This window comes from Streptopelia decaocto, assembly GCF_964273445.1.
Source record: "Streptopelia decaocto genome assembly, chromosome: 4".
NCBI classification, from domain to species: domain Eukaryota; kingdom Metazoa; phylum Chordata; class Aves; order Columbiformes; family Columbidae; genus Streptopelia; species Streptopelia decaocto.
This window is the reverse complement of record NC_138658.1, coordinates 30,682,427-30,699,377: the sequence shown is the minus strand read 5'-3', so window position 1 is coordinate 30,699,377 and position 16,951 is coordinate 30,682,427. Positions and strand designations below refer to the sequence as shown.

Here is a 16,951-nt window from a genome sequence, read left to right as displayed (position 1 = left end):
AGTCTCAGCTTCCCTTTTGCTTTGTTACTGTCTGGGAGCAATTCTTGTTAAATGCTTTCATGCGTAACTTCAGATTCACTTTTGAGCCAAAAACTTGACAAGTTATTTGTGTAGAGGGTAGCGGAAGCTGTTGCTCTAGGAGTGCTTATCACAAGTCTTTTGAAATCTCTTTCCAGATATCTTTGGTTCGGATGCCCTATGCCTGCAAACTCCTCTTCCAAGAACTGATGTCCATGAGTATTGCACCTCGTATGATGAGTGTTTAGCCCTTAAAAGGTTTTTTTCTTTATTTTTTTTTTCCCCATGATGAGACAGGAGTGCTCAAGTTTTGTTTGATTTTGCGTAGGTTGCATTTGAAATACAGTTTTACTTGTCTGCTATATGCTGTTCAAAAGTACATTTATTTCCTGTAAATAGAAATAAAATTTGTAATCAAACTTGTGAATCTCTTTATTTGTGCATCTGTGAAAGAAGTGTGCAAGCAAATTGTTAATCAAAGAATAAGGGGAGTTAAGAGGGAATGATTAGTGAGCTAGAAAAAGCCAAGGGTTACAGCTTTCCAAAATACTAATTTAAAACTGTGCTCAAGTGAAAGTCCTCACGTCAGAGCTCTGCACCATCATCTGTGGAAAAACAAAAACATGTTATGCTCTGTACGGTTCTGAGGGGTCCTATCACAGCTTGGGCAGTAGCACAGTGCATGAGTTAGCTGACGGCTTAGCTGGGGGTCAGACCTGACTGTCTCCTTCCTTCTTTTCTTCCTTCCATCCCTACTGCAGTATACAGTTGCAGGGGGATGGTGATAGATGGCATTTTTCTGTGCTGAGATCACCTGGACATGGGACACAGACTCCCTAACTGCACAGTGTGTAGCTATGACGTCTGACAGTTTGTTCCATTAGCATTATCAATTTCCTTTAAGTAACTGTGGACTGCCAGCTAAGTGCTTAGCTACAGCATACTTGAGAGCCCTCCTACAGCTGAAAAGAAACAGCTGTGACATGTGGTGTGCATGTAAGAAATAAACCATGAGGCAATACAGGCGGTACTACAACCTCACAGTAGTTCCTGTGAGAGGGAGAGTGAAAAATCTTCCATTCTGGGGTGTAAGCGTGGCACAACTCGGTAAAACTCAATCTCGTTCATATCCATAAATAAGATGTTTGAAAAGGGATTAGAGACTGGCTGAAGGGTTCTACTAAAGTTCCTCTGTGTAAGTGATGCTGGGATTCATTTTATGCTCTTATTTCAATGCCAGGCGCTGTTAATACTGTAAAGTCTTTTAGCTACTCAAGGGTATAAGGATACAGAAAGTCAAGGCTCTATCATACAATAAAGCTACTGGGATTAATACTTAAGTATTATGTCCAAACGTAGATTTGAGTAGCATGGTATTCTGTAGCTGGGTGCTCTGTTCCCAGTGCCTCTGCCTCTAGCATGGTTACAATTACTGTTTCAGCTCTTTGGGTCTATTCTGAAGCCCTGGTGCTAAGCCATCCTCTCTGCAGCTGGAATGAGGGCAGTTGGGTTTCCATCAGCTTTGCCTGCAGCCTGGCAAAGAGGACCTGGGTTTGAAAACTGGCTGAGGGCTGGAGGGGAAAGGCTTTAGGTCTTGCCCAAAGATCTGCTGTGGCATATCTGTCCCCTCCCCAGCATGCAAAGAGAATGGCAGGGACTAAGATGTTTGCAGGATGGCGAAGAATAGGGGGCTTGGCAGGAATTTAAGTGCTCCACGTTCTTCCTCTGTCTTGGGGCTGGTTGTGCCAATACTGCTCACAGGAAACATGGGCAGGTTTGGAAGTGTCCTGAGAACACTCAAAGGAGGGTACAAATTTAGGGCTGTAAACCTACCAGAAGTTGTTTTTTAAAACCCCAAAAGGTGTTTTTAATTTGGTATCTTAATCTCCAGTGCTTTACAGCACTCAGGAGGTTATTTAACAATCCCTTGAGAACTCTACCAGCTGAGATTTGCTGGGAATGTTTTGCCAAACCCAGTAGAAGCTGCATGTTAAATTCATATTTCTCGTGTGCTTTTTTTTTTTTTTTCAGAAAGCATTAAACAGAGATGGTCCTCCTGTATCAAATAACTGAGTCAACTGTTAGGGGAAAGGGCTGCTGAGCATTCAACCACACCACATACCTTTGGTCAGGGCTATTTCATGCAGAGTTTCCACAACATGAATTTTTGCAGAAGCCGTTGCCTCTCCTTTGGCATTTGATGCATGACACTCATATTCTCCAGCATCTTCTTTGCTCAGAGGAGATATCTAGAAGAAGAAACGCATCCCCCAGTAACTATGCTGTTCATAGCTAGAGGTGATTCTGTTTTAAGGTATCTTAGATAATGTGTTAACTGTTTAAAACATAATGAGATGAACAAAGCGCATGAAGTAGTGGTTAACCCTTAGGGACCACACTGACTGCACGATTTCTTCTGTCTGCCTGATCTGTAAGGGCTCCTCAGCTGTGGGTGGGTCTTAGGGATGCTTTGCCTCTATTGTGATTCCTTCCTAGACATGGCTAAGGTCTCCTTCCCACTAATGGCAGCAGGAAAGTAATGACATACAGAAAGGAGGTATTTTATTTAAGTCTAGCCTTCTCTGATCATAGAATGCATGCTTCTGCTGCAGGCTAGACAGAGGTGAAAAGCTGCAACTGTTGAGACCATAGCATCCACCCTTCTCCTCATGTCTAATTCACACAGGTTTTCGTCTAAATACTCTCTCTGTTGCCATGTGTCTTCTGCACGCTTCTTTGTTCATGAGTTGTTTGTAAATGTCACTGTACTGTTTGTGCAGCTCTGTGCAGACACAAAGTACTTACGAGCACCCAGCCAGTCACTTCGTGTTTCTCAGGGCCCCCTCGGGTCTGGATGGCCAAGTTTTCCCGGTCTCCAGGCAGAAGCTCCATCCTCTGAACACCATACTGTCCCCGAATTATCTAAACAGAAGGGCAGAGAGGCATGAGAACTTCAGGGCTTATTTATGCTGGAAGTGTTTGGACCATGCCTGCACACAGACAAGATCAACACTAGTTTTACACGAATGTGTTTTGCACAGGAGCAGTGTTTTTTCTAGGGCTAGCATTTCACCTTACCCTGTGTGTACTGCAGCCCACTACCCCAATGCCTCAGCATCAGCACTGGGGCTGCATTCTCCTGGCCTCAGCAGGAATGGAGAGAGCAGCACAGCTTTCTGGTGTGAACAGTGCTGGGCAGTGGGGTGTGTGAACATGCCCTGCACCAACTTGGTGTCACAGAACTTGTGTGCATGTTCCCAAGAGTGGATTTAACCCGTCAAACGATGCCTGTGCTGAACAAGGAGGATTTGGCTGCCGGCAGCTGCTGGTAGCCATACATCAATCCAGCTCAGCAGGCCGGAGCACTTGCCTTCGGGCTTGGGACTCAGAGGACAGCAGGAGCCAACTGCTGTCCTTGTTTGGAGAGCCTCCCCCACAACTTTCCTGATGACCAGGCTTTTTAGCATAGCAGTAGCTGAGACCTGAGTATCTGAATGTTGCTCCTGGCTCTCCCTGCATGACCCATCCTCTTCCCAATAGGCCAGGGACAGCCCTGTAGGCTTCTGCTGCAGCAAACCAGGCAGCCCCTCCAGGTGGGCACAACATTGATGACAGAGCAGCAGTGCAGTCACTCCTCAATGCTGTGTATCGCAGCCCAGAGCACAGCATGAAGTAAGTGGCGCTCAGCCCTCGTTATCACGAGGTCACACAGTCTCAGACATGAGAAAGAGGCACAAAAGCAGAGCAGCACTGACAGTCAGTGTAAACACGGCGTCTGCTTGTAAACAAGCAGAAGATGCTGCCTGGGTCAGCATGCCTACATGGAATTCTCCCCCGACAGTCTGCTCTGGGACCCCCATGAACAGAGTTTGCTGTTTCAGAACAGAGCAGTCTTTGGGCTAATCAATTTTTTTTTCCTCTGTAGTGTTCTTAATCTAGTATTGTTTCAGCTTAATTTTAAGACTCCCCCTGAGTGCCCACAAACCTGTGGCATTTTAAGAGGCTACAGGGGCCAGACAGCGGCTCTCAGCCTTACGGCTGGGATCCACTCTGCTCAAGACTGGCCCCTGCCCTAAGCCAGGTGTTACCAGCACACTGCCAAAATCAGCACACCGCTGGCTACCAGAGACAACTGGCCCACGCAGTTCCCATTCCTGACGTGGGTGAGCCATGTCTAGCCACCTGAGAGTCACAGCCGCCAGCAGGGTGACAGCAGGTCAAGGGACATTGCCTGTGTGCTCCAAATACCAGGCGCTATCACGAGAAACACACATCTTGTTCTGCCTCGGGATCAACTAGAGTTTAGAAAAAGACTAAGCAAAGCCAGATGTTTGTGGGCGGACAGAACAGCACAGATGGGAGAACTCATCACAGACGTGTGTTTCTAAGGAGGGATCGGCTATTGCCATTATGCTTACCAGGCAGTTCCAGCTGCCTCAGGTTTGCTGTGTCTCAGGAGCTCCTAGCAGGGTCCTTACCTTGTTCCAGATGAGGACAGGGGTTGGGATGCCTATGACTTCACAGCTCAGGTAGATCTGCGCTCCTGTCACATTCCAGATATCTTTAGGAGGGGTCACTATGGAGGGTCCTGCAAAAAGGAAGAAATGCTTTTAGGCACTAGGTAACTGCATGCCTGTCTCCCTGTCTCCTTGCTAGTCTTTTAAGCGGGGCTAGTCACTTCTGACAGGTTGTGAGGATAAGGTGAAGAAGGGCCCTGCTTGGAGTAAAGCTTGTTGGACCGATCCCACATCACAGCACTCCTCTCTTCAAAGCTACACATGCATCTGACCATAAGCTGTTCAGGCTGATGGGCACTTGCCCCAGGTGGAAACTCAAGTTCAGGTCATCAGTCCATCTACTTGCAAGGTGGAGGTTAAACATAAGTTAGTGTTTGTATTCTGTTCTCTTAGGGCCTGAGCAGGACTTCACGAACTGCTGCCTTTGATCACCATGCAGCCACCAAGTGCATTGTTGACACTCCGCTGGCATGGAGGAATGGATCCCTCAGGAGACAGAGTGGGTCCCCTTCACTCTCCCATGCCACGGAGAGATTGGCCAGCTTTACAGCATCCTTTTTCCCAGCACAATTTTAATCTGCAGCAAGGCCTGTGGCAGGTGGCTAGCAGAATTCAATGTCACGCTGCTTCTGTTTTACCTGTGTGCAATATTCAGCAAAACAAGGCTGGCTGAAGGGTGGCAGAGCTCTCCTTGGGGGAGGGTCTGGGAAAGGACCAGGTGAATGCAGAGCTCCATTTTCCCCAAAGAGCTCTAATCCCTGGTGAAATAGAGAGTTGTTTCCAAAGCCAGATGGGAACAGAGCTGTTTTGCAGATCTGGCTGGAGATGTTTACCCCTCAGGCTGGGAAATGTTGGAGATTTAACCCATATCCCTGGAAGGGAAGAATGGCCTTTTCTGTTCAATCCTTCTTCAGTGGGGCTGTTTACAAAATGCAGCTATTAATTCCCCACAACAGGAAGTGCAAAGGAGCACATAGTGTTTATTTCCACTTATTGATAGCTTGAAGAACACAGCAGATTTTCCCCTTCTGCTCTGAAGATGCAGACAGTAACAGGAAACTAAAGCTCCCATTAGACTCCACCAGAAGGCATTTCCTATGGGAACAAGTACTCCAGAGCCAGCCTGACTGAAGCCCCTCGGTATGCTGGCTCACAGACCACAGCTCATTCCCAGCCCTGTAAAAGAGGGACAGATTTGGGTCCTGAATGTGTACCAACCTTAGTCCTGAACGTGCACTCTACCCTACAACCCCCTTGCAGGCAGTGAGAAGCAGGTTTCAGGTGCATCCCACTGCACCAACATCTAGCAGAAAGCTGCTGTCTTTTTACCTCTTTGGGATCTAGGGGCAGATTGACCCCAGTTTCACCAGCCAGATGACATCAGCCATCCCTCTGCCTTAGCCCAAGGGATGCTGCGGTGGCTCCCCACTCCTGAGCAGCTGGTGTGATCCCAGAGAAGAGTTTGCTCTTCTTTTCCGAGATTTCCCTGTCCAGGAATGACTGTACATGTCCTGCCGGTGGGAAGGCACTAAGAGACCAGGGGTGCCTACAATCCAGATTTTCTGTTAAAGAGATATCCCAGTCCTGCTTTTAATAGGAGGTAGCTGCATAGAAGCAGGGATGGGTATTGCTGTCCCCACGATGAGGCCACATCAGGTCATGCACTCTACTCCGCTTCCCCAGCGCAGCCGTTTCCTGCACAGCCCTGCTGTTTTGTCTCGTGTCCCTTGAACAATAGGGTACTTGGCAGCACCAGTGGGACCAGATGTCCCCAGGCTGCTTAGCTCATCCCATGCTCTGCAAGGACCTCCAGCTGACGTGCTCCCACCCTAGCAGCCTGCTGACGCCCTCTGCTCTGGCCATGCAAAACCCTCCATGTGCAAGGTGCCCTTCCCAGAGCAGAGCTCGAGGCCTGTCCCCGGGGCAGCAGGGCTATGTTTGATCCCGTGTGACACCATCCTCTTTATCACTGGTCGCTGGGTCCCCCGTGAGGCAGCAGAAACACAGCTGCCCCAAAATGACCACCATCTCCCACTGCAGAAAACGAGAGATCCTGATTCTTACATTAAAATCCAAGTGGATTTTAAGGCATCATTAAGTTTTTCCAGGATCAGGCTCAATTCTTCCCTGTCTGGGAATCTGCAGCATTCATCACACCGCTAAATCCACTGCCCGTAGTGTCTCAGTCTTGGCTGCCACTGGGTTTCCCCCTGTGTCACAAGCCCGTACACGCTCTGCCCACGGATATTTGCTCACCCTGCCAGGAGCAGGTCACACCAGGATTTTTCTGCAGCAGCTCCTGGCAGGGAAAAAGAGAGAGGGAATTTCTGCCCACCTCCTGGGCAAGGAGAAACTGTTTATCTTCCCTTGAAAGGGGAATTGCCTGCACAGTTTCACAGTGAAGCTCTGGCTGGCTTGGCACAGCAGCCACAGCACAGCCAGAGTCTGGCTGTTATGAGGCAGACTCGAGCTCGGGATGTACATCCTGATCTAACCAGGAGGAATGTGAAACTCTGCCTTTGTCTGCAAAATGAACTTGGAGCACTCACAGACCTCTGCCTCCATCGGCACAACCCTGAGACCAGAAAGGAATACACAACCCCAGAGATGTGACTGTGTCATGGGAAGAGTCAGTGTGGTCTCTTGGGATATTCGACTTAAATCCAGACAGCCAAAACTCTAGAGCTGTGCTTCTTCCACCACTAAAAATAAATTAGAAAGGCCAAGAAGTCAGCAGATTTTAAGTCAAATCACGACAGGCCACAGCATTAGCTAGGCTCCCACCACAGCCAGCTGACACCTGGGTGCATGGCAGCCACCCTGCTTACTGCCTGTGTTGGTCCCCCGCATGCTCCCTTCCACAGTCCCCAGAAGCAGCCTGAGATGGGCAGGGGACACAGCAAGCTGCCACTACACGAGAGGCAGGGGATGCCTGAGCCTTGCAGGGACTTCAGAGGATGTGAGGACATTCCCTCCTGCAAGTCACCCCTCTTGCTTCGGGGGTACTTGTGAAGGGAGTGAGGCCACCATGCGCCCAGCAGGACTGGAAACAAGCCTACCTTGTACAGAGCAGATGCTTTGATTCCTGCCAGGCAGGAGCACCTTAGCCCTCATCCTACAGCAAACATCTCAGAGGCCTTGCAGCTCTGCTTTCTTTGGGCCAGGAAATTGCCAGTGGCACCTAGGGATGCAAATGGTCATCAAGGCCAGAGACCCCCCCAGATGATTGGAGACACAAATGTGGCTGGGTTGTCTCTGACTGAGCCAGAGGCACCATGGATGTGGAGGATGCCGGTACACGCCCTGACAGTGAAGGAGCTTCTTGGCCAAGAGGACAGTGCAGGCTGTTGATGGATATCAGCTGCTCTCTGAAGGCACTTCAGGCATTTCCTCCCTGCTCTGCCCATTGTTCATAAGACAAATGGCTCTCCATGGCCAGGGAAGGGGCTTATGTACAGAGCCAGCAAGCTCATTCACCCTGGAGAGGAGCCTGAAAGCGCAGGGATTGTTTTTTCTGCAGATCACAGGAAGCTGACAGCCTGCGTTATGTCAAAAGCAGCAGCTGGAGAGGAGTTTCCACTGCTGTTATGTAGCTGCTTTTCTGCCACAGCAGCATGCAGCAGAGCCTGTGACTGCATGGATGAGGCCATCATTTGGCATCTGTTCCTGGCACCCTTCTGCCCTGAGCACCTCTTCTCTGCTCAGCACAGCAGGTAGGGATCTGGCACCTCCCAGCCCATCCACGCACCTGCTGGTATGACAGCTCAGAGTTAGCTGGACCTCACTGATATTCCTTTGGTGTCCATACACACACAAAGAAATAAATCACACCCCAGCAAGCAGAGCAATAGCTTCTTCAGTAAAATCAAGGGGGCTACAGGTGTGTCACTAAAGGCAGAAATGAACTCAACATAAAGCACTTGTGGGGTATGCCCTGGTGCTTCGGTGTGCATGGGAAATCCTGACCACCAACATATGAAGCTGTCTACCACATTCTGAAGCTTACGTGGGCGCCAGCCTGTTTCCCAGCCAGCCCTCCTGAGCACTGCACTGCCATGCCACAGCCCTGGGTGAAACACAGTCTCGGAACAGTCCCCGCAAGACAGCAAATCAAAGCAGAAGCTGGACAGTTTTCACCCTTACAAGCACTTGCAAATTTGAAATAGACTCACTCCAGTCTTCTAAGTTGCTGGGAAAGTATTTTTCCTTCAAAATGACTTTATATGGAGAGGAGGAAACCTTCTGTAACAGCGTCTACTCAATAGTTGGCATGGGCTCGGCTGCTCCCTCCCAGGTCAGTGCTCTGCGAGAAGCAGCAGCAGACAGGAAGTGTGAGCAGCTTCTAGCCTTCCCCATTCCCAAAGCTACCTGCTGCTTTCTGGTAGACTTACAAGCCTCCTTCTTTACCTCTTGCTGAAGGCATTTGTCCACCTCCTTTAGCTTGGCCTTGAAGAGACTAAGGAGTTACAGAAAGAGGCTCCAAGACACCCAAAGCAAAGGAGATGTGGTCCTCCATGGGGTTTACACATAGGCTGGGAGAGAGAACAGGGCAGCACTTCAAAGAACAAAACCTCAAGCCCTTTCTCCCGTAGGTGGCATGCAGGACAGGTCTGCGCTGGCCCTGACATTGTGCCCAGGGAAGAGGCTGCCCCTCAGCACACTGCGTACCATGCTCAGCACTCTGACACATCCGCAGCATCCTCAGCGCCATCTAAATGTCAACGCTGGGCTAATGCGAAGGCCAATGTGGCTGAGGCTGCTCTGAAGCTCAGCTACAAACTTATAACTATACTTGCCCTTGGAAACAGGCAAGTGGGGAAAGGGCAAACCCTCTGAGAGGAGATGATGCTGCCCTTGCAGAAGACTTCCACAAGCCAACCTCTCTCCTGCCTTTTCCCCGAATCCTGCCTGTTTTTACCCATTTCCCCCTCCTTTTGCCAGTGTCTGAAGTGTGCTGTCCCCAGGGTCAAACAGACAGTAGCTTTCTGTAAACATGCTTGCTGCTTCCTGGCCATATCTGGATGTGTACTTGAGGTTTTTTGTCCCAGACCTCACAGGCACACTCATAGAGGCCACCATCTCCCCTCTACTCTTCCTGTGATCTTGGCTCAGTTTTACTAAGAAAACTGTCGTTATGGCACAAGGAGGATCACAAGCTAAAGCCTGGAAAGAATGTGAAAAGCTTGTGGTGAGAGACACAGAAACAAGGCATGGCAGCATTTATGCATGGAAAAGCAAGTAGGGCTTTCAGAAGTCCAACCTGATTAGACTTGTTACATGGTAATCTCCTATTTAGTATGAACCTCAATCAACCTCAGCCTAACAAAGGATTAAACACATTTTTTTAAACACAGCATGCCTTTCCAGCAACAGGAAAAAAACACACAGGGAGGAATTTGCTGATCTCTAATCATTCCTTCCTAGTGATGATTTGTAATATGCTATGATGATTGAGAATAAAGAAACAGGTGAAATACCAGATCCTCTTGGGCAGTGGAGGCATTTGCATAGCCCCTCGCATACTGGTGTTCTCCAAGACACTGAGCTGCCAAGTAATATATTAAGCAGTTTCCCTAACAAGATTTTAGCACAGTTACCATAAAAACTCAAGCTCCAGTGAACCAAAACCTTTTCAAATATCTAAATGCCTTTTAAGGAGGAATTTATGGCTTATCCTACAACAGTGGAAAATACCCAAGTTACAGATTAATTAAAAAAGAATACCAGCACAAAGCTTCAGCCCTAGAAACTCTGTCTCAAAATCCCAATGCACTGTGTGCTGGGAAAGCAAGCACCGCACTGAATCACATCCCCACACCACGCTCTATCCAAAAGGACTCCATGCTACAAAACAAAAGGTGTAAACACACCACACACCTGTGTAGCTCTGCTGTGGACTCTCTGGATGCAGCACAAAAATGCTGCAGCACAAACACCTGCAAATAACAATGCTTTCCTTTGTGGTAAGAGAAAGCAGGTACCAGCCACTGCTGTAAGACCCCCACTCCCAGCTGATGCAGAAACCCAAACCAGATTCCCAGGAGAATCAGGGAATCCAGTTCATTTCCAACCATAGATGACTTCTTAGCAAAAACATGCCTAAATCTCTCTTTCAACAGCAAAGAAGAAAGCACTCATGAAATATGGATATTCTTTTAAGTCCCTTAAAATCCAGGAAAGGAAGAATGGCAGGAAAGACCTAAATCAATCTAAGCTAGTTGTTAGTTCAAAAGCACAAATCCAGAAGAATTTCTTGCAAAATGTGATCAGATACGAACTATGCTGTCTGGTATCTAAAAGAGTCGTAGCCTTTGAATTTAAGGCAGTTCTATCAGGAAAAGACGAGCCAATGTCAGTGATAACAGCAGCCTGTCATCTCCCAGAAAGTTTCCCCCAAGAGACCCCATTCCTGCTCTACTCTGGCAGTGGATTAAAAAAATAAACAAAACACCCTCAAAACTAAAATATTTCTGGCAAAGCTTCAAGAGCTGAATTTGGATGGAAGGAGCCAACAGATGTGATTTATGTTTCTTGTTTTAAAATTGACCTGTGGGAAGTCAGTGCCTCTTTCTTTGCAGAGCAGAGAGCGCTTTATCGGACACTAAGGCACCAGCAAAGCAAAACCACTGCTGCGGGAAAGTGGTGGGACTTTGGATGAGTGTACTTGTCCCTGGGGCTGTCAGTCTCCATGAGAACCTAGCAGACATGATTCTATGTCCTTCAGCCCCTGTGGACATCCAAGAAACCTTGCACCCACCTTTCCCCAGACCCCAGAGCTGGTGGTTGGCACCCAAGCAAGAAACGTTTCTTGGCAGGGATGCTGCCCTGGCTTCTGGCAAGCCAAAATGATACCTCTCAGGGAAGACAGCTCAGCTCTGGTGACTGGGATCTCCCCAAACTGGGCATCCTTTAGAGCTGGCTACAGTCTGCTTTAAGAGAATCCCTCTCCTGGTCCTGCTGTTCATAAGCTCTGCAGCCTTTGGGATGGATCCTGCAAGGTGCTGTGTCCCCATCACCATAGGGTAAACCTCTGCATGTTTCATGGAGTCACAGAGATTTAAGCCACATTCAGATCAAAAGAAATAAAGCAGGCTGCTTGGCAAGCCAGCAAATCTGTCCTTCACCCAGAGAAGCCCCGACTTTCTATCTCTGGTAGGTCTTTGTAGGTAGCTACAAAACACCAACAGTTCCCTGGAGAGTGAAAGACTGTCCTCTGATGTCTGTGGTGTGAGGCATTTGGGCAAGAACATGCACTCAGCTTCACCCAAGAGAAAAGTGAGCATAAAAGAAAGGCAAAGCCTTGACTTACAACAGCAAAACAACCTAGAGAACTTAACTCTGCTTGAACAGGTATCAGGGACTTCAAACCATAAGGCCTTTGGGCTGCAATGAGGCAACTCCAGCAGTATCTCCACCAGTCACAACAAGTCCCCCGAAGCAGGTATTTTGCTGGCATCTAATGATAAGAGAGACTCAGGGGTATTTGTCTCTTCTTGCACTGGTTAGGCAACGAGTCTGTGCCTGGTATTTTTCAGCTCAGAGAGATCGTCATGCCAAAAATCCTGCAAGCTGTTTGATGGGGGTTGGTGCATTGAGGTTGTTTTTCTGCCTGGCTTGAGTTGAGCCACACAATCCTAATTCTTTATGCCAGTTGGCTTCACATGGCAGTGGGTACCACAGTCCTCCTGCCCCAGGTCCTAGATGTGCATAAACAGCCTCAGTGCATGCACTGCAAAACGAATCTCAGCCTAAAGTAATGAAGCCACCAACTCCATAACAGGCTCTTCTGAACCTCTGTGCACAGATGGGTGATGGCAGCTCCTAAACTGTTATGGTGGCCTCCCCTCCTGCCATGGGGACCACTGGAGGTGGCACCCCTGACTGTCTGTCCCTGCCCCACCAGCAGGCTTCTGCTTTGTGTCCAGGCCTGCCCTACCTACAAGAGCTGGGAGCAGACCTGAGCGTAGCTATTTGTATTCATGGGCAGAGAGCAAAGGGCCAACCCATGTAAAGGCAATGCTGCAAAGCAGCTGGAAAACTTCACAGCATCCTTCTCTCTCACAGCCTCAGCACTGGGATTAGTTACAAGAGGCTGCCAGGGCACAAGGGTAGAGATGAGATGTGGGTAGTGGCTCCCTGTCAGGGAGCGGGCCAAGCCCAGAGCCAGCTGGGAGTGCAAGCATGAGGGCGCAGCATGAGCCCAGCTGGGAAGGAGCACCACAGCATCACTGCCTGCTCACCCACAGCAAACACAAGCAGCTTTGCTGTGTCCTGCTGACACAGCGCCACCAGCAGCCACGCAGCCTCAAGGAGTTGGGAATCAAGCAAGGTGCATTTTTCCAGCCATTTCCAATGGTCCTGCTCAGATGACACCCACTCCGGCAAAGACTGACTGGATTCCTGCACCTGCCAAGTGCGGGTATAGCAAGGGTTATTTCCAGCCTCACAAACTCTTCTCAACTGTGTCTTACTTTGCCCTCCTACACAAAGTTTTGTCTGCAACGGAAATACCTTTTTCTGCATGGCTTCACTATTTTTATACAAAGAGCACAGACATCAGATCCCAGAGGTCTGGGAAACAAGCAGCACAAAAAGAATCCCAAGGACAAGGTCAAGGCGCATTATGTAGCACTGAGAACTGGCTCCTTACTTTTGCTACTGAACAACAAAGAAACATCCAATTTGTTCCTAGTTGGTGGGCAGTATCTCTTAGCAAGCAAAAGCTGCCAAGTATAATTTTAATGAACTTTTATCCCCTTGGAAATACATCTATGGTGGAAAAAATGCATGTCTGAAGGAGTATTTTGCACATTAAGCCCTGTGTAGCTGAGTACTTTGTTTCCAGGAGGTTTTACTCATGCCCACATGTGTTGCCTGTGACAAATCAGCAGGACTATCCCTCAAACAGGTGTACCTCCTTCAGACCCTTTGACTAGCTGGTACATATGGCACAGAGAAGGTATGAAGTGCAACCCCAGTTAACCAAGAAATTTTAATTGCTTGAGTCTTTCAATTGTTTGTGGCTGATCACTGTGTCTCAAGGATGTGTTTCAAGGCAGAAGAGAAGGCAGCTGTGGTAAGACTCATTCCCACCTTGACTGGAAGGTGAGGTTTGAGCAAACACTGGTAGGAATCAATAAAAGGCAGCATTTGCCCCATTTTGTCCATGTCCTGTCTTCTGTCTTACCACCCCAAACATGCCACAGTGCTCGGATGAGTGAGGAGAAGCATCTGCCAATATGCTGGTCCCTTCTTCCACTGGATACCCCATCTCCAGCTGCTGATGACAGCAAAGGCCAACAGCAGCCACAACTCCACATTTTCTCCTTCCAAGGACCAGCTTTCAATGGGATGTGCAAAACAAACCCTCCCTCTCCAGTTCACTTGTTTAAAAAGAGCAATCATAGTCAGGACCCACTGCTGGAAGATGTTTTTCTGGATTTCTCCTCAGACTTGAAAGGCTGCTCACTCTTGCACTCAAAGGATGAGATCCTGATAGTCTTGCAAGTGCAGACACCTCAGAGCCCATCTGCCCTGAGCAAGAAGCCCAAGTCCAATGACCCCAAGGATTCTTTCTACACAAAAGCTGTCACACAAAAGACTGATGCAGGCAGAATCCTGCCTGTTTGTGGTCTCCCTGTGCAGGATCCCACCCTAGGCAGTGCCTTAAGGAGATCGTGTCTGTTTGTGGTGGGAAATGGCAAAAGCCGGAACTTCCGCACTTTTGACTCCCACAGCATTTAGGTTCTTTTGGAAACCAATAAAGTACTGTCTCCTATCTGGAAATATACTGAAAGAGGCTCTACCTTGCGAAGCTGATGGGATGGATGTCCTCTCCTGCCATTCTTTCAAAATCGGTGTGGAGATTACAACTCCCCTCCTCTCCCCACCCAGCAGTCCTAACTGCCAAGAGGCCCTGAGGGCTACAGAAAATACTTCAGGATGTCTACCACGTGTGTGGGCTGAGTCCCTGCCTCAGCTGCACTCCACAAAGCAATATGCATCACCAGAAGAACGTTTGCAGCACAACGTTATGCTGCTGAGGGACATCTCAGAAGAGACAGTTGCAACACCACTGCTGAGCAGCCTGCACCCTCCTGTTCCCTTTGCTGAGATGCTGGGTTGGAGCTCTCCCAGCAGCACGATCCAAAAGAAGAGCGATTTCCCACAGTGTCAGAGGAGGGGACATTTTGCCAGTGGCTCAGCATCGCATGCTCCAGCAAAGTTCTTAAACAATAGGTAACAGATTGCAAAGGTGTCTTGCTGCACATCTGCATGCCCAAAGGGACCTTCTCCAAGGAAGGGATGCAGTTCGTGCATGGAGTGGTTGTCCTGCACTGTGACCCCCTACAGAGAAGCTGCTGCTGTGATGATCAGAGGATGGAGAAAGTCTCACGGGAGCTGTTTAAGGGTGGTGGGTCAGTGGCCTCCCACCATCCTGCCTAGTGGCTTGTGTTTGCATTGACCTCATCAAACTCTGTCTCCATAGTCTGGGTCAAAGCCCCATCAGGCCAAGCCAGCACCCAGTCTGGGACAAACACAAGGAAGTGCAGACAAGGGTTGGGGCAGAAGCTTACAATATGAGCATCAATACTTGTTTTGCCATGAACTCCCAGGTGACTTTGAGCAAGACAACTGTGAACAGGGCGCTCTTCCCATGTACACACCTGAAATGTGACCTCAGACACCTTTCAAACAAAATTGCTCGCTCAGTCTGGGCTGGCGAGGCCAAGAAGCAGCATGTATTTTTAAGACTGCTGTGACCATCTCCCGAGTCTGCTGGACAAGAAATACCCCTTCCAAACATTAGACAGAGGTGAGGACAGAGGCTGTTTTCATCTCATCCCAACAACAGCCTGAGAGTTGAAGCTCCTTCTCTCCAGGAGTTAACACTGTACCACAATGTTTCCAGCTAATACATAAGCCTGATGTTTTGCACAAGGTTTGTGAAAAGCCACGCAGGGCATTTAATGGACAACGTCAAAGTGCATAACCCAGTCCTCACCCAGCCTTTCATGCTTTCCTTGGAAGCTTCAGAAACATTTTTTGCAAGACATACTTGGCCTCAGTTATGGGAAGAAAGACAAAGAGGAGGTGGAGGTTGTGACCCTACACATACTGCATTTATGAAACACTCCTCCACCAAAATAGCATTGGCTCTGCAATATCGTCCTTGAGACGTTCAGTAAATGGTTTGTCTGCTACGTCCCACCCCTCCCTTCCTCCCAATAAAACCCACTCTCAGAAAGCTAGTAGAGGCTCCACAGCAGAACAATTTCTTCCTTGAGCAGCATCTCCAAGCAACAGCTTGGGAAGAATTGAGCTCACTCAAGTGCAAACCACTAAGTACAGCTCAGAGGAAAGTCACTGCTTGTTTTAATTTCAAACCAAAGCAAGCCAGTGAATGTTGGCTCTGAATTTCTCTTGCTTTCGCATCCATTTGATCATTTCCTTTTCTCACTGCAATCTTCCTCTGCCAAATCCTCCCCTGGACTGATAAACTCTTTTGTCCCATTTCACAGCATCCCAAGCTGCAAGTTGCAGGCAAAGTATGAAAAGCAGCGCAGTGTAGTTTCAGTACAGCTGGAAGCTAAGGGGAAGTGGCCGTTTCCCCGCATTTCTGGGGCTGGTCTAAAGTCTTACTCCAAGTTTAGGCAGCATGATACGCCTGGAACTCTGAAGTCCATTTAAGGTGGTTTCATCTTGACGTTATAAATAAGCATCCCAGTGGGATAAAACAGTACGAGGAGCACTTGGGACCAGCTTTTTCACGGTGAAGTCTGACAGCACAGCCGCACATCTCCCCTCCCAAATCGTGCCAGCGCCCAGCTCGTCCCGCTCCCTTCCCCGAGCGCTTGGCCTCCGGCCACCCCATCCGCTCGCCCAGCCCCGCACCTTGCTCGCAGGCTCCCTTGCTGCGCTGGTTGATGGCGGGTTCGCCGCGGCTCTGGGCTCGCAGGCTGGCAGCGCGGAGCTGGCAGCCGCTGCTGTAGGTGAGCCCGTCGCTGCCGCACACCGGGTAGCGGCTCTTGCAGAGGCACACGCCGGGCGGGCCGGCGGCAGTGGTGGCAGCCAGGGGTCCCGGGGCCGGGCCGCCCTTGGCCTTGCGGCGCTGGCGGCTCTTCACGCACTCGAGGCCGGGGGCGCAGCGCCCCCCCGCAGCCCCGCCACCGCCGCACGCCTCGCCCTCGCCGCGGCCGCACTGCCAGCAGCATCCGCAGGCGTCCCGCACCCGGCCCAGCGGGCAGCCCCGCGGAGGCAGCGCCGGGCACTGCGCCGGCTCGCAGGGTCCGCAGCCCCCCACCGCCGCAGCGGGCACCGCCGCCGGAGCGGGCACCGCCAGCACTAGCAGCAGCAGCAGCAGCGCGGAGGGCGGCATGGCGGCACAGCGCCGCCCGCCCCCGCCAGGCACTTAA

General features: G+C 49.7%; 2 protein-coding genes across 2 annotated transcripts in view; one reads left to right on the top strand and one right to left on the bottom strand.

Annotated features, from left to right (window-relative positions):
• POLR2B (RNA polymerase II subunit B) overlaps nt 1–437 on the top strand; it is a 16,762-nt gene extending 16,325 nt beyond the window's left edge. The window contains exon 25 of the mRNA XM_082050170.1: nt 177–437. Within this exon, the coding sequence (XP_081906296.1) occupies nt 177–266 (90 nt within the window). The 3' untranslated portion in view covers nt 267–437. The remainder of the gene's footprint in view (nt 1–176) is intronic.
• On the bottom strand, nt 426–16,951 carry IGFBP7 (insulin like growth factor binding protein 7). The gene is made up of 5 exons (XM_082050190.1): nt 16,431–16,951; nt 4,497–4,606; nt 2,824–2,940; nt 2,141–2,267; nt 426–623 (listed from the first exon to the last, which is right to left on the bottom strand). Exons 1-5 carry the CDS (start codon nt 16,912–16,914, stop codon nt 604–606), a joined length of 858 nt encoding a protein of 285 aa, XP_081906316.1. The 5' UTR covers nt 16,915–16,951; the 3' UTR covers nt 426–603.